Here is a 16,713-nt window from a genome sequence, read left to right as displayed (position 1 = left end):
TCATAATCATTCACTTATCACTTAACATATCATACACTTATCACTTATCACTCATAATCACCTACAACATCCACCTACTTCACCTACAACATCCACCTACTTCACCTACAAATGACATAGCCATATGTTCCCTCCACTACTCCTATAAATACCCTTGCATTCATTCATTCAAGATCATCTCATTCACAACACAACACCCCTAAAACACTTCCATTATTCCCTAGCCGTGAGCTTCCCATCTTCCCCTTAAAATCCTAACCGTGAGTCCCCCTTCCACCATTCCTCATCCATTTCCATAATTCCCCAAACCTCACCTTAGACCTTGTGCTACAACAACGAGGAAGATAAGAGGGCCTAAACGTTCATACAATTCAAGTTTGAGTTGTTGGAATGTTTAGGTGTTTCTTTGATTTCAAAGTTTAAATTCAATTCTCTTTGTTTTGTACGTATGAGGAATGGAAGAGAAGAGTGCCTAAACGTTCATACAATTCAAGTTTGAGTTGTTGGAATGTTTAGGTGTTTCTTTGATTTCAAAGTTATGAGGAACTAAACCCCCTTTAGCTAGGGGGTGATTCGAAACTATGTTTATATTTGCAATATGAATTGATTAACTTTCGTTGGAATTTCATAAGTTGTGGATTCAATTTGTTTAACCGTTTGATTGATAACTTATTTATGAATGTTTATTAAGAATGCGCGCTTAATTTTCATGCATAAATATGACGCTAGAATATAAGTGAATTTCACCTAATCGTTATGAACTTATATTCACAAGTAGTGGAGGTTGCTTATAAACAATCGCGTTAAATGAATTCTTGGCACGAGTTTCATGCTCATCATAGTAACGAATGCCTCGTCAACACTTATAGTTTTCATAATGCTTAATGATCTTTGATTGTATCTTTATTGTACTGTTCACGTAAAGGACTTTTGGAGAATGTGGTGAATTGCGTTGCGCTAACCCATCCAATTCATTAACTTAAGGAAAACTTGACGGTTAATTTAAGCGGACCTAATTAACCCGGGGCGTTGAGTTTCATAATTTATCGAAAGACCAACTGAGAATCAATCTTGTATGCAAGTGTAACATGTGTGGAGAAGAACCCCTTGGCTATTCCATCATCCATATTTTATTCACATTCATATTTACATTCTGTTTTAATTGCAATCTGTTTATTTAGTTTAATTTTGTCAAAACCTAAATCCCCCTTTACTTTAATGTCAAATTAGTTAGAAATCAATTTAGTTTGTGTTTTTAAGAGTTTTGAGTCTTTTGAACTTGTTAGAATCTGTTTAGTTTATGTTTTAAAGTATTTTTTAATTATTTGAGTCTAGTTTAGTGTTTTATATTGTTTTTACGTTTTTAAGTCAGTTTCCAAGAGATTAACAATCCCTCCTAATCCCCGGTCCAGAACGATCCCTACTTGCACCTATACTACAATTTGACAAAAAGAGGGTTTAGTTTGTGTGCGTATAAATCACGCATCAAATTTTGGCGCCGTTGCCGGGGATTAGCAACTTTGCTAATCTCTTGGATTGTTTTATTTTCGTTTGTGTATATATATATTTTTAGTTTTATTTTAGACGCAAGACATGGCACTTGATAGTGTTTCTCTTTTGTCACAGCTTATGGAAGAGTACCAAACGCAAAGAGTTGGTACATTTGATCATAATCAATCAAGGAACGACGTGTTTTCCAATACTTACAATTCCGATTGGAGTGATCATTCAAACTCTATATGGTGGGAACCTCAACATGTTCAAGAAAAAGGATATTGGCAGCCATATGAGGAGTTCTATTCAAGACCTATGCACCCACCACAACCTCATATTCAATATGCCCAACCAAATTTAAGTTCGTCAATAGATTATAATCAAAAGCTTGATGAATTAATTTGTTTGGTGCAGGGCTTACAAAATCAAGACAATGAGGCTCAACAAGAAGGATATTGGCAGCCGTATGAGGAGTTCTATTCAACGCCTATGCAGCCACCACAACCTGCCCAAAGTAATGTAGGTAATTCAAATGATAATGATACGATTTTTCAATTACTTACTACTCTGGAAAAGCAAATTGGGCAGATAGCGGAGTTCGAAGGACAATTTTGCGACCAAGGCGAACTCCCTAGTTCAACCATTGCAAATCAGAAGGGAGAATTTGAAACCACCAATGCTATCATGTTGAGAAGTGACAAGGAGGTTGGAACGGACCCTCAACCATCAAAATCAAATCACAAGGAAGAGGAATACACCCAACCCACGGAAAGGGTGGAAACACCTTTACCGCAGGCACCTATCGCTCCTACGCCATCCAATTCAGGTAAGGTTGTTCCAAAGTTAATTATTTCTAACCCCGTTCCACTGAATGTCCCTATTCCTTGCAGGATTATGCAATCCAAGGAAGAAGAGGGTGAGAAAGGCATCTTCGAATCCTTTCCAAAGAATCAAGAGCAAGATGTGACTGGGGAATGTCTAGAAAAGGATATACTTGAGGCAAACAACCCCAAAGAAATTGAATTTTATGACACAAGACAAGGACCAATACTCACATGCAATCTGGCCAAGTCCAATATCCCTGAAACTTTCCAGGGAGTGGTGTTTATTCTTGAGTTTATGTCGGAGCACACAGGTAAGCCGCCTCCCCGAATTTCAATTTTCTTTTATACTAATATGTTGTTAATGATCCAGGCACCCACTTTAGAATTTGAACCAATGCCGGTTCACTTCAAGTATCACCTTCCATTCAAGGACCAATTCCATGCCGTTTGATTTTATTTATGAAAAAAAAAAAAAAAAAAAAAAAAAAAATAATAATAATAATAATAATAATAACATGGCAAAATAATGTAACTTTCACAAAGGTTGTTTGCTTGAAGCCCCACTCCTTGGCAAAACTCTAGAAGCGGGAGGCATCGGAGCAGAAGGCATCGAGGCGGAAGGCATCGGAGCGGAAGGCATCGGAGATAGAGCATTCGAGGCCTCAATACTTGGCCAAACGCTGGACGAGCCAGGAAAAATGTGCCTCTGGAAGTAAGCCGCAAGCCTTTGACGGTCACTTTGACGGTCACTTTGCATGCGACCATTGGATTCTTGCAGCTCATCAAGCTTCATCTTTATGCCCGTCGAATAGTTGTTTGCAAGCACATGCAAACTTCTATTCTCGTACTTAAGCAGTTTGATCTCTTGCTTAAGACTTTCCACCTCCGCCATCAATGATTCCACCTGACGGGAGCGGGCAAGCAGGCGTTGGCCCATGTTGGACACAGAACTCCCACACTAAACACTAAGTGCGAGGGACTCTTGAACGGCCAACTCATCGGACTGTCCTGACAGCAGCCTACTATCTTTTGGAGTGAGGAGGTTCCTAGCTACTATTGTAGCTGTTGTGGCGTCCTGCATCACTGAGTCTTCACCTGAAAGAGGACCGTTAGAAGATAAGAAAGAAGGGCGCCATACGTTACCTTGACGCGGCGCGCCCGTATCACTGCTAAGGCTCAATTCCAAGCTAAGGTTCGATGGGTTTGCCATTTTTCAAAAGTGTTCAAAGAGAAGGGGTGGATGGAGTTAAATTTCAAAGGGCCGGAGACGATGTTCAAAAATGGGAATTCTTCAGAGTGTGTTTGTTGTGGTGATCGATACCTCTATAAGAAGCCAAGGCGACGCGTCCACCGATTCAAAACGCCGGAATTTCCGGCGTAAGTTAAGCGAAGCTTTCTCAGCTTTTCAGAAGACGCGTTCAACTTTGTCAAAAGATTTCTTCTTTTCAGACAACACGTGGAGGCCATCATCGCAACTACACATCTTTAGCCGACAAGCGCAAAGTTCGGCGACGCTTTCTCTGCTTTTCAGAAACCGCGTGCAGCTTTGACAAAAGGAGCCGCATCCGCACTACTACGTGTCATTCAGAAAGCAAAGGGGCGTCGTTCAGAAATCGAAGGGGCGTCGCTCAGAAATCGAAGAGGCGCCACTATTTCAAAAAGTCGGATTTGCGGGATCAAAACGTTTGTCGACAAGGGTAAAAGAACAATACCACCACTTGATATTATCTCTATATATGTCGACCTTCGTCTTTTATGGCAAGGCAAACCTGAAGAAAATGCCCAACTCTCCCTCACCTCTGAAGGTGCACTCCCAGCAAAGCCTCTTGAAATACTCAATTTTTTCTCCCCCAAAGATGATACCAGATGCCTGGAGTATAGATGACCCAGGAGGAAACGGTGGATTGGAGTGTGCTGATTCATTCACCGCTTCTTCAAAAGCAAAGGTATCTCATATCATTAAGGTTAAAAGCAAAAGTATCTCATATCATGCTCTTTCCCTGTCTTTTTCTTTGTCCTTGTTCTTACTCGCATGACAAGGTAAAAGAAGCAATCAGCCGACACTTGGAGTCAGTCTTCCGATCTGGAGCCAACTGCCTGGAATCTATTCCTGATTGCTTACCTAGCGTTGCTCTCGAGTAGTCATCTTCAACGGTTGATACACTTCCAGAGAAGGGACCACTCCTGCAAAGATTGAACAAAGAAACAGATAAAAGGGGAAAGCTCAGACCTCCGGGGGAGACCAAAAGAATCCTGCTGCCCAGTTCAAGAGTAGCACAAAGGAAAATCAACGATGGGAGGAACCCCTGTGGAATCAACAACATCAAGCCTCAATGAAATCAACAAGGAGAAGATGGAATTTACATTCCACAACCAGATTTGCGTCTCTAAACTCTTCTCTTTGTTATTTACATTCTGCCATGTTTAGTATGTTTAGTTGCTGTTTTTATGTTTACTTTTGTTTGGTGTGATTTTAAGCTTAAAACATTGAGGACAATGTTTGATTTAAGTGTGGGGGGGGGTAACTAATGTTGTTGATACAAATTCGTGAGATTTTATCACCCATAACTTCAAATGTTGTTCCTTACTGTTTTAAGGCGTTTTTAAGTTGTTTTAGAGTATTTTAGTATGTTTTGTTTTTATAACTCCGAAAATACCATAAAAATTTGAAAAAAAATTGTTTTGAAAAGCCTAAAAAGAGTGTTTTGAGTCGTTTTTGTGTGTTTGTGTCTTAGGATACCTTCCAACACAATGACAAGGATTTGGTTTATAATTGCATGACGGTTAGAAAGAGTTATAAACATAGAGAAAAGTATGATTTACTCTTGGTATATGCTTGGTTATGGTTATAATGTATGACTTCACATGCAATCATAAAAGAAAAAAAATTCGTTTTTGTAACATGCTTGAAGGAAGGAACTCAAACAAACGCTACAACCCTGAGAGACTTGAGCCTATAACGTTCTTTGGAGAGTTTAATCTGTGATTTCTTGTTTTCTAAAGTCGTTGCATGATCTCATTATTCTTTGCTTGGTTACTACTTAGAAGGCGTTTCATCATATAGTTCCAAATGCTAGAACTCATGCCCATTTCATTCAAAGCATGTTATTGATTTGCATAACACATATTCAAGAAGAAGTTGTGTAGTGACCACCACCATAGTCAAATAGCCTTACTTCTCATACTTCGTATATGTTGTAAGTTTTAACCCCGTTGAGCCTTGTTTAGCCTTTATTCTTTGTTTACCCACATTTTCCTCACCTAGCCTAGTTTAGGACAATCCCCACCCTTGTTCTTAAAAGATAGTGAGCATGACTTAATTGAATTCCTTTTGAGTTACATTATGAAAGAAAATAAGTGTGGGGGAGAGAATGTTTAAGTGTTGATGTTTTGAGATTCAAAAGAAAAGAAAAAAAAAAAAAAAAAAAAAAAAAAAAAAAGAGAAAAGAAAAAAATGAAAGAATAAGTGATTGAAGAAAGGTTCCAAAACACCAATTCTGGGTGTAAATTGTCTAAACTCTCCCTTTTTGTTCAAAAGTTGAGTTTTCATTCAAAAGTGAATTCTAAGTTGATTCAAATGCTTTGCTCACTATTTCTTTAAAAACCTTTGTTTTCCATATCCCTTCTTTGTTATCCACATACCCCAAGCCCCGTTACAACCCTTGACTTCTATCTTGAGTGTTGTGTATTTCAATTTGTGGAGTTTGAACTTGGTATGGGCTTATGGTGTCACTGGTTCTCGTGTCTAAGTAGTAGCATTCCATTCATGAGATCATATCTAAACATGCTTATTAACTCCAGAAAATGCTTTCCTTATTATAACATATGTGAGTGTTCGTCTACATGTTTACATCAATCTTCTCACATATACCTAGTGTAGGGTGTGTAGTCAGAAAATCTGTGTGAAAAACGAGAGTACATCTAGTAAGAAATTGAGGGAATTCTCTAAGGCATGTTACTACATTCAAAACATGGTTTTAAATGCTTAATTGTGAACTAGTATGTGGTGACTATGAGTAAGAATGTACTTAAGTGTAAAGATGGCTCAAATCTGTGAGAATAATGATTTTTAATTTGTCATGTGCATTGGAAGTCCCTGATACGATTGTTGGAAGGTGTAGGTTGTGTTTTTTGTTTTGTTTTTCTGTTTTGCTCGAGGACTAGCAAAAGCTAAGTGTGGGGGTATTTGATAGGAGCATATTTATGCGACTTAAATGGCTTGTTCTCGTACATTTACGTTATGTTTCTTTAGTTATTTTAGTTCTTTATGCTTCTTTTGTGTGTTTTCAGGTTCTAAGGGCAAAGTATGCAAAAGGATGCCTTTTGGAGCCTTTTGGAGCAAATTAGAGATTGGAATGGATATCATATGCTTGGAGCCAAAAGGATGGACGAAATTGAAGACTTGAAGTAGGAAAGTTAAATCCTAAAAAGACCTCATGTTTGAGCATCATTGAAAACTCCTACGCATTTTAGAACACAAAAACAACATTCCTAGCAACCTTAGGACATTGTCGTGTGTTTCCTTGTGTCTCCCTTCCTTGCCATGCAAGGAAGGGCTTTGTTCCCTATTTTAAATACTTAAACATCCACCACTTATCATTCACCACATATCATTCACCACTTATCATATCATACATTCATTTATCACTTATCATAATCATTCACTTATCACTTAACATATCATACACTTATCACTTATCACTCATAATCACCTACAACATCCACCTACTTCACCTACAACATCCACCTACTTCACCTACAAATGACATAGCCATATGTTCCCTCCACTACTCCTATAAATACCCTTGCATTCATTCATTCAAGATCATCTCATTCACAACACAACACCCCTAAAACACTTCCATTATTCCCTAGCCGTGAGCTTCCCATCTTCCCCTTAGAATCCTAACCGTGAGTCCCCCTTCCACCATTCCTCATCCATTTCCATAATTCCCCAAACCTCACCTTAGACCTTGTGCTACAACAACGAGGAAGATAAGAGGGCCTAAACGTTCATACAATTCAAGTTTGAGTTGTTGGAATGTTTAGGTGTTTCTTTGATTTCAAAGTTTAAATTCAATTCTCTTTGTTTTGTACGTATGAGGAATGGAAGAGAAGAGTGCCTAAACGTTCATACAATTCAAGTTTGAGTTGTTGGAATGTTTAGGTGTTTCTTTGATTTCAAAGTTATGAGGAACTAAACCCCCTTTAGCTAGGGGGTGATTCGAAACTATGTTTATATTTGCAATATGAATTGATTAACTTTCGTTGGAATTTCATAAGTTGTGGATTCAATTTGTTTAACCGTTTGATTGATAACTTATTTATGAATGTTTATTAAGAATGCGCGCTTAATTTTCATGCATAAATATGACGCTAGAATATAAGTGAATTTCACCTAATCGTTATGAACTTATATTCACAAGTAGTGGAGGTTGCTTATAAACAATCGCGTTAACTGAATTCTTGGCACGAGTTTCATGCTCATCATAGTAACGAATGCCTCGTCAACACTTATAGTTTTCATAATGCTTAATGATCTTTGATTGTATCTTTATTGTACTGTTCACGTAAAGGACTTTTGGAGAATGTGGTGAATTGCGTTGCGCTAACCCATCCAATTCATTAACTTAAGGAAAACTTGACGGTTAATTTAAGCGGACCTAATTAACCCGGGGCGTTGAGTTTCATAATTTATCGAAAGACCAACTGAGAATCAATCTTGTATGCAAGTGTAACATGTGTGGAGAAGAACCCCTTGGCTATTCCATCATCCATATTTTATTCACATTCATATTTACATTCTGTTTTAATTGCAATCTGTTCATTTAGTTTAATTTTGTCAAAACCTAAATCCCCCTTTACTTTAATGTCAAATTAGTTAGAAATCAATTTAGTTTGTGTTTTTAAGAGTTTTGAGTCTTTTGAACTTGTTAGAATCTGTTTAGTTTATGTTTTAAAGTATTTTTGAATTCTTTGAGTCTAGTTTAGTGTTTTATATTGTTTTTACGTTTTTAAGTCAGTTTCCAAAAGATTAACAATCCCTCCTAATCTCCGGTCCAGAACGATCCCTACTTGCACCTATACTACAATTTGACAAAAAGAGGGTTTAGTTTGTGTGCGTATAAATCACGCATCAGTGACACGTATGCCAACTACATCGTTCGTCCTGTCAGTTGCGACGTCATTCCTCTCCGGATACATGAAAGAAAATAAGGGAGTTTTGCTCGAACCTCTCTCACTCAGCAGAAATTAAGGGAGATGACCTGGGGTGGGAATACAACCGGAAAAGCCCGCTTCGCGGGAGATATATAAACACTCAAGAGGACACAAGTCGAAGAATAGTTCAACTGGTACAATCGAGGAGCAAAGCAAATATCACAAGAGACATGAGAGTACAAAAGTACTGGACAAGTGGTCATCCCCCCCAACATTTGTTGGATCATCTTTCCAAGACTAGGGTTTACAATTTTGGTGAATTCTGGGGAAAATGAGACTATTCTTTTCCCTTTACAGCCACAGGATCCTTCAACAAGTTACAAGTGCAAATACACATTGCGGATTTCATATCCTGAAATTTATTTCTCTATCTACAACAACTTCAGCATTTTCAGACGTGCTTCATGTTCGGGATCTAGTTTCGGTGGGGTGTAGCATCCATGAAGATCCTCCACTATATACTCCTGCAAAATTTTGAAACCATAAGCATTCCGGGACTTCTGAATGATGCAAATATCTAGAAGAGTTGAAAATTACGAGATGATACACACTCTCTCTTGGTTTGGCAAATTAATGCAAGTCCATGCCACATCCAAGAAATGATTAAATACAAGCATGAAGACATGCACAGGAGAAGAATGTCGAAGACTAACCTTTGTGAGCTCCCTCTTGGTCAGGATATGGTAATGTCGCTGCCAGATCCGCTGAATGGCCATGGTGGCGGCAAGGAAACCATAAGCTATGCCAAGGATGGCAAAGATGACAACAAAAACGATGACCAGGGCAAAGCAAGCCTCCATCGACGCTGGGAAACAATCCAAAATTCCCCAACCATAGCAACAGTTCTGGCAGCCGGCCATCCGTGGGTCATTGCTATTGAGCGATGAACAGTGTAGTATGAGCCCAAAAAATCCAAGCAGTACAAAAAAGCCTAGGACACCTGGTGTATACAAATGCACAGTGGCAAACACGATTTAAAATACAAAGCAATAGATGTGAACAAGTACTACATTTATTTGTCCTCATATTTCCTTCCCATTATAAACAATGGTACAAGTTTATCGTAACAACAAAAAGAGACGATAAGATCAGATTTATCCATATCAACATTCCTACTATTACGAGGAAGACAAGGCCAAAGTGGGGGAACGAGGGAGCCTACTTCATAAGCTCAAGAAAGGGGGGGGGGGGGGGGGTGTGGTCGTTGTGCCATACAGATTAGGGAGACATAGCACAAAGATCTATTAATAGAAATTACTATGTCTTTGGTGCACATCTTTCATTGAAATTTCATAGAAATGTCCAAAATATTACTTCAAACAGCAAGAAGGGACTTCTATTGCCTTCATTCTGTCAGAAACTCAAAATTCCCTAAGATCTACCACTCTGACACAAACGATACCAAACTTTAATTAGCAATGGTTACCGACTCAATAAGCTAGTCCCACGTTTGTTTTTGGAGTGTTCAAGCATTTCCATGATGCAAGCGGGGAAAAACCCTGAACTACATAACTTTTTTACATAACAGTTTCAAGATGTAGGAATTTACCAATACAATAATAAAATGGTATAGGATGTTTTGACAAGATACGGTCCCAACCATCACTAAATGAATTCCTGAATGCACCATCTTTGTCCATAACATATGCAAAGCCACCAATAGCAGCAATTATCTGGAAAATAATTAATTAGAGAACTGACAAGTTTTTCATTGCCTTACAAGATGAAACTATATCAAAAGAATTCCAACCGAAACAGAAATGCTTCATTAACTAAAGAATGAAATTGTATCATGGAACATAATCAAAAGGACAATTGCTTACTGATTGCACTGCTAAAAATACGAGGAAAACATCCCTTGCCACAAAAACTCTGAATTTTATCTTACGCCAGGTATTGTCCTCATATGTTTCAACTCGAAGGTGAAATTCCGCTTTGCAGGTTGTGCAATGTGAGAAAGCAAATCCTTCCTAGAAAAGCAGATGAAAGTTGGAGGAGATAACAAGTTCAGTAAATAATTAAGTAATGTCCGGTTCCCGCACAATCTGAGATAACAGGTCACTAAATTTCACCATGATACACAATATCCTCACTCTAATAGAAAAAAGTTATTTACTTTAACAGAGCGCCAGTGATCGAGGCAGGACCTATGAACAAACTGCTGGGTGCCTTTGCACATGCAAGGTGAAATCAATTCATCCCCTGTAAAGTTAAACCAACACAAATCAGACCAACAGCAGCAGCAATATACTCATTTCAACTCTCAATTGAATCAAATTACTGCAACCTATAAACATAGACTTAAACTACAACAAGATACAATCTTTCGAAGTTCCGAACTACGATTGCAATAAATCACAACAATTTAACCCACAAAACATAAAACACTCCTCAGGAATCAGATGGCACTGAAAATCCAACACTGCTTAAACAAAAATTCAAATTAACAAACTTAATTTCATTCATTAAAAACCGATTGACCTGGTTCGGCATCGCTCTCGAGACAAATTCGACAGCTGGGAATAGAGCCAGACTCAAGGTCTTCATTGTTGATCTCACTCGAGCTTGCCGGCGACGAATCGACCTGGTTCGGTAGCAGCGGGTCAATGTCAGTAGGGTCTCGGTCTCGCTCCCTTTCACCTGTTGGCCCCAGCTGCACTTCCCTCTTCATTGATCGGCCGCCCGAAACCCCAATCCAGCTCCTAATTGCCAACCAGAACAGATCAAAAGCCCTAAAATTTGTCAAAATTCAAGTGCAATTCGAGTTTATGAGTGAGAATCGGTAAATTTTACAGAAATTTATCGGGGGATTCCGAAGGAAATTGATGAACAAATTACGGATTGTTTGGGGATTCAATTAATACCTGGATTGTTTTGCGGAGAAATTTCTAGGCAAATTCGTAAAGGGGTGATTTTACGATGGCGACACGTGTAAAGCTGTGTTGGAATTTCTAAGGTTTTCTATACAACACGCGGTGCGTACTGCGCACGCCGCGATGGCTTGACCCGTTGACTGGGTAATCATTGAGTTAGCTTGGGCCCTGTTTATATGGGCTTCATGGATTTATCAATTGGGCCTTATTGCTGTAGTGTAATGGGCCACTTGACCCAATTCAGTTTCTTGTCTCTGAATTTTCTACTACGATGAAATGGTGGAGTAATTGTGTAGAGCACAAGTTTGTTTTACCAAAGAAGCTTTGTTGCTTGGGATACAAGTAAGAGGCTTTATATTCGATTCAACGCTCGAGGTTTTATATTCGATACAACGCTCCTCAAATATTTTAGCAATTGATATATCACTTTGCATTCGAATTTTCAATTTGGTTTTAACCCTCCCGAACTTTTATCATGCTAATATGCTCCTAACCGTCAATTCTATCACAAAGTTTCTCTATTAATTTCATAACTATATTAGTTGAGTCAAACATAGACGTCCCCCCCCCCCTCTCCCGAACTCTCGCAAAGCGGGGAGCCTTTGGGGTTGCCTTTTTACTGCTTAATCAATTATGTCTTCTATTGAACAGTGAACTTATGCTTCTTTGCAATCAATTCATCTTGTACATTGTAATGCTTAGCAGGGTAGGCGAACACAAGCATTTCATTAACTTTCGTCTTATGACAAACTAGTACTCGATTCACATGAATGACGATTACGATTTATCGTAACAAACAAAGAAATCGAAAGCGATACGAAATACAGAAAACTGTACACAAAATAGAATGCAGAAAAAAGCCAACAGGCATTCCATGACTTGATGTTCTTCTTCATTACACTAATTCCAAGTTGTACGATTGAATTCGATGAACAAAACCTATGAAATTCACAGAGATTTTAGTAACATGGTAACTAGCTACAAATCTAAAATCCCATAATTTCGATAGATCTTTATTTCTTGCGTGTCAGAACTGACCATCTTCTTTCTTTTCTTTCCCCTTGCCTTCACCATCTTCTTGTTTTTCTTTCCCCTTGCCTTTCTCATCGATCTTTCCTTTTCCCGGCTCCACATTGTCGGCTGTGCTTTCACTCGACGATGAAGAGGGTTTTGACTCGGCGGTGGTATGAGGAAGAGCATTGTTCATGTATAAGAAATCTAGCAACGTTGGATCCCCAATCCTCAGCTCCTTAAGCAGTGCCTGTACAAGTTCAGTGTTATCGATCAACGATGGAACGTAATCATCACCATTTGGTATTTCCTCTTGTTTCCATAGATTCGACATTTTCACATAAATTGGAGGAAGCTCTTGCTCGGAATCTGAGATTCTCCCAGAAATTGGTGCTTCGGTCGATAACATTTCCGCAGACGTTGCTTCGCCAGAATCGGTGCTGCCCTCATAAACTGGGGCTGCTTCGCCGGAATCGGATATATTCCCAGAAATGGGTCCTTCAACTTCATTGGAACCGGTCACTGACATTAGGTCTTCATTGGAATCAGTGTTGTCCTCAGAAGTTGGCGCTTCTTCGCTGGACCCGGAGGTCTCCTCAGAAGTTGGTGCTGATTCCCCGGAATTGGAGTTGTCCTCAGAAGTTGGTGTTTCTTCGCCGGACTCGGGGTTTTCCTCAGAATCTTGTGCTGCTTTGCCGGAATCGAGATTTTCCTTAGAATTTGGTGCTTCTTGTTCGTAGGAATCGGAGTTTTCCCCAGAAACTGGTGCTTCTTGTTCGCCTGAATGAGAGACTTGCCCAGCAATTGGAGCTTCTTGTTCACTGGAATCCAACATTTTCCCACAAAAATTCTCTCTCAAAACTCGATCAACTGAAATGGTTGATTATGCAATGCAAGAAGCATTAAGCTTACAGGGACTTCTCTGTGTCTTTCACCACCATCTTCGTTTCCTTCTTCGTGTTTTCCGCTTCAAGAACGACGGTGAATCATGGGTTCACTCTCTCAATTCTTGATCTTTCTCCTCTCTCTCTCTCTCTCTCTCTCTCTCTTAATTTCTTGAAAGATTTGATGATTGAACGTGTATGTGGTTTCAGTCAGCACTACTCCGTTGTGAGATATAAGGGAGGGAGATGAAGGGTAAATTGGTAAATATGTGATGAGTCCCGAACTGAAAACTGGCGGGAGAAATAACAGATCATATCAAACTCTAACGGCTCTGCTTTATTTGGTTATGGGCCCCATTTTATTGTGTCTTGATAACTCAAATATTACCCACTACATCGCTAAATGGTGTTAGTCGATTCATGGCGTGGAAGCAATTGAACTTTCGTTAATCGCGTGGATAAATCATGGTTAATCTTAATGGTAATTCTAATTAGCAATATTTTACGAGATTAGCTGTCCACAAAATTAAATTTGAATTGTTAAATTATTGGTACTTTAATTTATTGAAGTTAAATTGGAAACGCCCTTTTACTGCTTAATCAATTGTGTCTTCTGTTGAAAAGCGAACTTATGCTTCTTTGCAATCAATTCATCCTGCACATTGTAATGCTTAGCAGGCTAAGGGAACACAAGCATTTCATTAACTTCCGTCGAAACGATGCGACAAACTGGTACTCGATTCACACGATTGACAATCATGATTTATCGTAACAAAGAAAGCAAATCGGAAGCTTTATGAAATACAGAAAACTGAACACAAAATAGAATGCAAGAAAAAAAAAAAACCAATAGGCAATCCATTACCGGATGTTCTTCTTCATTACACGAACAAAATCAACGATTGAATTCAACGAACAAAATCAACTAAATTCGCAGAGATTTTAGTAACATGGTAACTAGATAAAAATCTAAAATCTCACAAGTTTCGATAGATTTTTACCGCCGAAATTCGATTCGAATCTGCCTACTCCAATTGATCATCACATAACATCTTCTTTATTCAGAAACGGAGCATGATTGACTGACTGTCTTTATTGTCTTGATGAATATCGATACCTTTATTTCTTGCATATCAGAACTGACCATCTTCTTGCTTTTCTTTCCCCTTACCTTTCTCATCGATCTTTCCTTTTCCCATCTTCACATTCTCAGCTGCGCTCTCACTCGACGATGAAGAGGGTTTTGTCGCAGTGACGGTAGGAGGAAGAGCAGGGTTCTCGTGAGAGTAATCGAGCAAAGGTGGATCTCCAATCATCAGCTCCTCAACGAGTTCCTGTACAAATTCAGTGTTATCGATCAACCATGGAACATAATCATCACAATCTGGTATTTCCTCTTGTTTCCATGGATCCGGCATTTTCGGAGAAATTGGTCGATATTCTTGCTCGGAATCGGAGATTTTCCCAGAAATTGGTGCTTCGGTCAATGACATTTCCCCAGATGTTTTTTCCTCGCCGGAAGCGGTGTTGTCCCAAGAAATTAGTGTTGCTTCGCCGGAATCAGAGGTATTCCCAGAAATGGTTCTTTCAACTTCATTGGAACCGGTCACTGACATTGGGTCTTCATCTGAATTGGTGTTTTCCTCAGAAGTTGGCGCTGCTTCGCTGGGCCCGGACGTTTTCTCAGAAGTTGGTGCTGATTCGCAGGAATCGGAGTTCTCCTCAGAAGTTGGTGCTTCTTTGCCCGGTTCGGGGTTTTCCTCAGAATCTTGTGCTGCTTTGCCGGAATCGGGGTTTTCCTCAGAATCTTGTGCTGCTTTGCTGGAATCGAGATTTTCCTCAGAATTTGGTGCTTCTTGTTCGGTGGAATTGGAGTTTTCCCCAGAACTTGGTGCTTGTTCGCCGGAATATGGCACTTGCGCAGAACTCGGTGCTTCTAGTTCGCCTGAATCAGAGACTTGCCCAGCAATTGGTGCTTCTTGTTCACCGGAACCCGACATTTTCCCAGAAAATTTTCTTTCTCAAATCGATCGACTGAAATGGTTGATTACGCAATGCAAGAAGCATTAAACTCACAGAGACTTCTCTCTGTCTTTCACCACCATCTTCGTCTACTTCTTCGTTCTCTCTCTCTCTCTCTCTCTCTTAATTTCTTGAAAGATACGATGATTGAATGTGTATGTGGTTTCAGTAAGCACTTTTCCGTTGTGAGATATAAGGGAGGGAGGTGAAGAGTGAAGGGTAAATTGGTAAATATGAAGATGAGTCCCGAACTGAAAATTGGCGGGAGAAATAACAGATCATAACAAACTCTTAACGGCTCGGTTTTATCTTGGTTTCTTTCTTTGCGTCTGATGACGTAGCTCTCTATTTGTTCGGCTAAATATTTTGGGTCTCATTTTATTGCGTCTCGACATTCCAAAGTCTCGATAGTTAGTTCTCTGGCTTTCGATAAAACATTGTAAATGAAATTTAACATGTTTCTCATGTCTTTTCGAATTACAGATACGCTTCATCGTCGAGAAGTAAATAGCTTAGAACTACGATCCCTACTTGACCGCTCAATTAAAAAAAAAGTACAGACGCAGTGAATATCAAGTTTTGTTGAAAATGCTACAACCTATGAAGGTAGATTTTCACACAAAAAGGTCTCGTTGCAACTAATAGTCGATCAATCAGTATAAGTTGTAATAATTCGGTAGAGTATTTGATCAGTAACTTTATATTTTTCAACAGACTGACGAGAGTAACCTGTCGAGGTCTTGGTCTTATATTTGATTCAACCCTCCTTTAATAGCTCGCATCAAAAAGGAAATACTGTATAAAAGAAGGGTGCAAAGATCTTAACTCACAAGCAATCCTAGCTATGAACACATTGAACAGGGAATTAAAGGGTACCTTTGAGTTTAGTAATGCCCCTAAAACTAAAAACAGTTGGGAGAAAAGTTTTAATAATGCCCTATGAACTTTGGACTTCATAATACTTTGTCTTCCGAACTTTCAATTAATTTTGAGCTCCCTGAATTTTAAATTTATGCCAATATACTCTCAACCGTCAATTCAATCACAATTTTCTGCTATTTCCGTCATTTTCTTTGCACGTGGCCAAATTTTGAGAGGTGTATGCGACGTGTCAACGAAATGATACAATCACAAAAAAACTTAGTAAATGCTTGGAATTCTTATCGTAATATATTCATTTCCAATACATTTTGGGGATGTGCAAGCAATCCATCGCTGCACATTGTAATGCTTAGCAGGGTGGGGTAACACAAGCATTTCATAACCTTCAGCCGAAATGATAGGAGGAACCAGTACTCGATTCACATGAATGACGATGATGATTTAATCATAACAAACATAGAAAGTCGAAAGCGAAACGGAATGAATTTTTTTTGCAGATTAGAA

At 39.1% G+C, this 16,713-nt stretch overlaps 1 protein-coding gene across 3 annotated transcripts; it reads right to left on the bottom strand.

The window, feature by feature from the left end:
- Nucleotides 1-8,596: 8,596 nt before the first annotated feature.
- On the bottom strand, nt 8,597-11,520 carry LOC137747038 (uncharacterized). Of its 3 annotated transcripts, none has more exons than XM_068487040.2 (7): nt 11,402-11,520; nt 11,019-11,239; nt 10,654-10,739; nt 10,361-10,507; nt 10,087-10,210; nt 9,191-9,477; nt 8,597-9,001 (listed from the first exon to the last, which is right to left on the bottom strand). In XM_068487040.2, exons 2-7 carry the CDS (start codon nt 11,206-11,208, stop codon nt 8,909-8,911), a joined length of 927 nt encoding a protein of 308 aa, XP_068343141.2. In that variant the 5' UTR covers nt 11,209-11,239; nt 11,402-11,520; the 3' UTR covers nt 8,597-8,908. The 3 variants fall into 3 exon arrangements, with proteins under 3 accessions (XP_068343141.2, XP_068343140.2, XP_088546168.1); XM_068487039.2 differs by having other exon boundaries at nt 11,019-11,269; nt 11,402-11,519; XM_088690042.1 differs by lacking the exon at nt 11,402-11,520 and having other exon boundaries at nt 11,019-11,396.
- Nucleotides 11,521-16,713: the final 5,193 nt, after the last annotated feature.

The sequence above is a fragment of the Pyrus communis genome, chromosome 2, assembly GCF_041283825.1.
Source record: "Pyrus communis isolate YQ-2024b chromosome 2, ASM4128382v1, whole genome shotgun sequence".
NCBI lineage: Eukaryota > Viridiplantae > Streptophyta > Magnoliopsida > Rosales > Rosaceae > Pyrus > Pyrus communis.
This window is presented reverse-complemented; position numbering and strand designations above follow the sequence as displayed.